We start from the raw sequence: 1,121 nt of genomic DNA, 5'->3' as shown, positions 1-1,121 counted from the left end.
TGGCTTGAATCTAGGAGGTGGAGGTTGCAGTGAGCCGAGATTGTGCCACTGCACTCCAGCCTGGGCTACAGAGTGAGACTCCGTCTCGAAAAAAAAAAAAGAAAACATTATGCTAAGTGAAAGACACCAGACACAGAAGGCCACATATTGTATGATTCCATTGATAGAAAATATCCCGCACAGGTGCCTTCCCGGAAGGGTCAGAGGCGGGCTCGGGCAAGCACTTTCAGCTTTTAAGCCCAAACAGATGAGTTGCCTGCAGTTTTGGAGGCCTTCAGAGCATTTCACTAGACCTCTGTCTGTGTCGGTCCAGTGTCTTTAGCCAAGCTTTGATTAAAGATGACTTCCTTGTTTGCTCAAGAAATTCGCCTTTCTAAAAGACATGAAGAAATAGTATCACAAAGATTAATGTTACTTCAACAAATGGAGAATAAATTGGGTGATCAACACACAGAAAAGGCATCTCAACTCCAAACTGTTGAGACTGCTTCTAAAAGGAACCTTAGTCTTTTAAAGGATATAGAAGCAGCAGAAAAGTCACTACAGACCAGGATTCACCCACTTCCACGGCCTGAGGTGGTTTCTCTTGAGACTCGTTACTGGGCATCAGTAGAAGAATATATTCCCAAATGGGAACAGTTTCTTTTAGGAAGAGCACCATATCCTTTTGCTGTTGAAAATCAAAATGAAGCAGAAAATACCATTCAAAATGAGGCACAGCGATAACTTCTTCACATGCTATTTCAAAAACCCTGTTTAATAAAGCTGAATGTTAAGGTATATGTAGGTTATTGCAGGAACTTTAGGAATTAAATATGTTCATATTCTTCCATTATCTCCTAAGTGACAGTGAAGATATGAGAATTTACTGGCAAGTCTCATGTCATCACCTACTACTATTTCAAGGTCATGAATTTGCTTTCTACCAAACCCATAGATGTGTTAAACACTAATATTAAAAGATGGACTCTTTATTAATTAAAAAAAAAAAAAAAAAAAAAAAAAAAAAAAAAAAAAAAAAAAGAAAATATCCCGCACAGGTACAGTTGCAGAAACAGAAAGTAAATGGTTCCTAGGGGCTAAGAGGAGAAGAAAATGCTTAATGGGAAGAGAGTCCCCTT

The 1,121-nt window shown here is 38.8% G+C and overlaps 1 protein-coding gene across 1 annotated transcript; it reads left to right on the top strand.

Moving 5' to 3' along the window:
* The first annotated feature begins 200 nt into the window (after positions 1–200).
* On the top strand, positions 201–780 carry LOC134738662 (centrosomal protein 15). The gene has a single exon (XM_063655833.1). It carries the CDS (start codon positions 340–342, stop codon positions 724–726), a length of 387 nt encoding a protein of 128 aa, XP_063511903.1. The 5' UTR covers positions 201–339; the 3' UTR covers positions 727–780.
* The last annotated feature ends 341 nt before the right edge of the window (positions 781–1,121 follow it).

Source organism: Pongo pygmaeus, chromosome 19 (assembly GCF_028885625.2).
Source record: "Pongo pygmaeus isolate AG05252 chromosome 19, NHGRI_mPonPyg2-v2.0_pri, whole genome shotgun sequence".
NCBI lineage: Eukaryota > Metazoa > Chordata > Mammalia > Primates > Hominidae > Pongo > Pongo pygmaeus.
The sequence above is the reverse complement of the archived record's forward strand: the minus strand, read 5'-3'. Positions and strand labels throughout refer to the sequence as shown.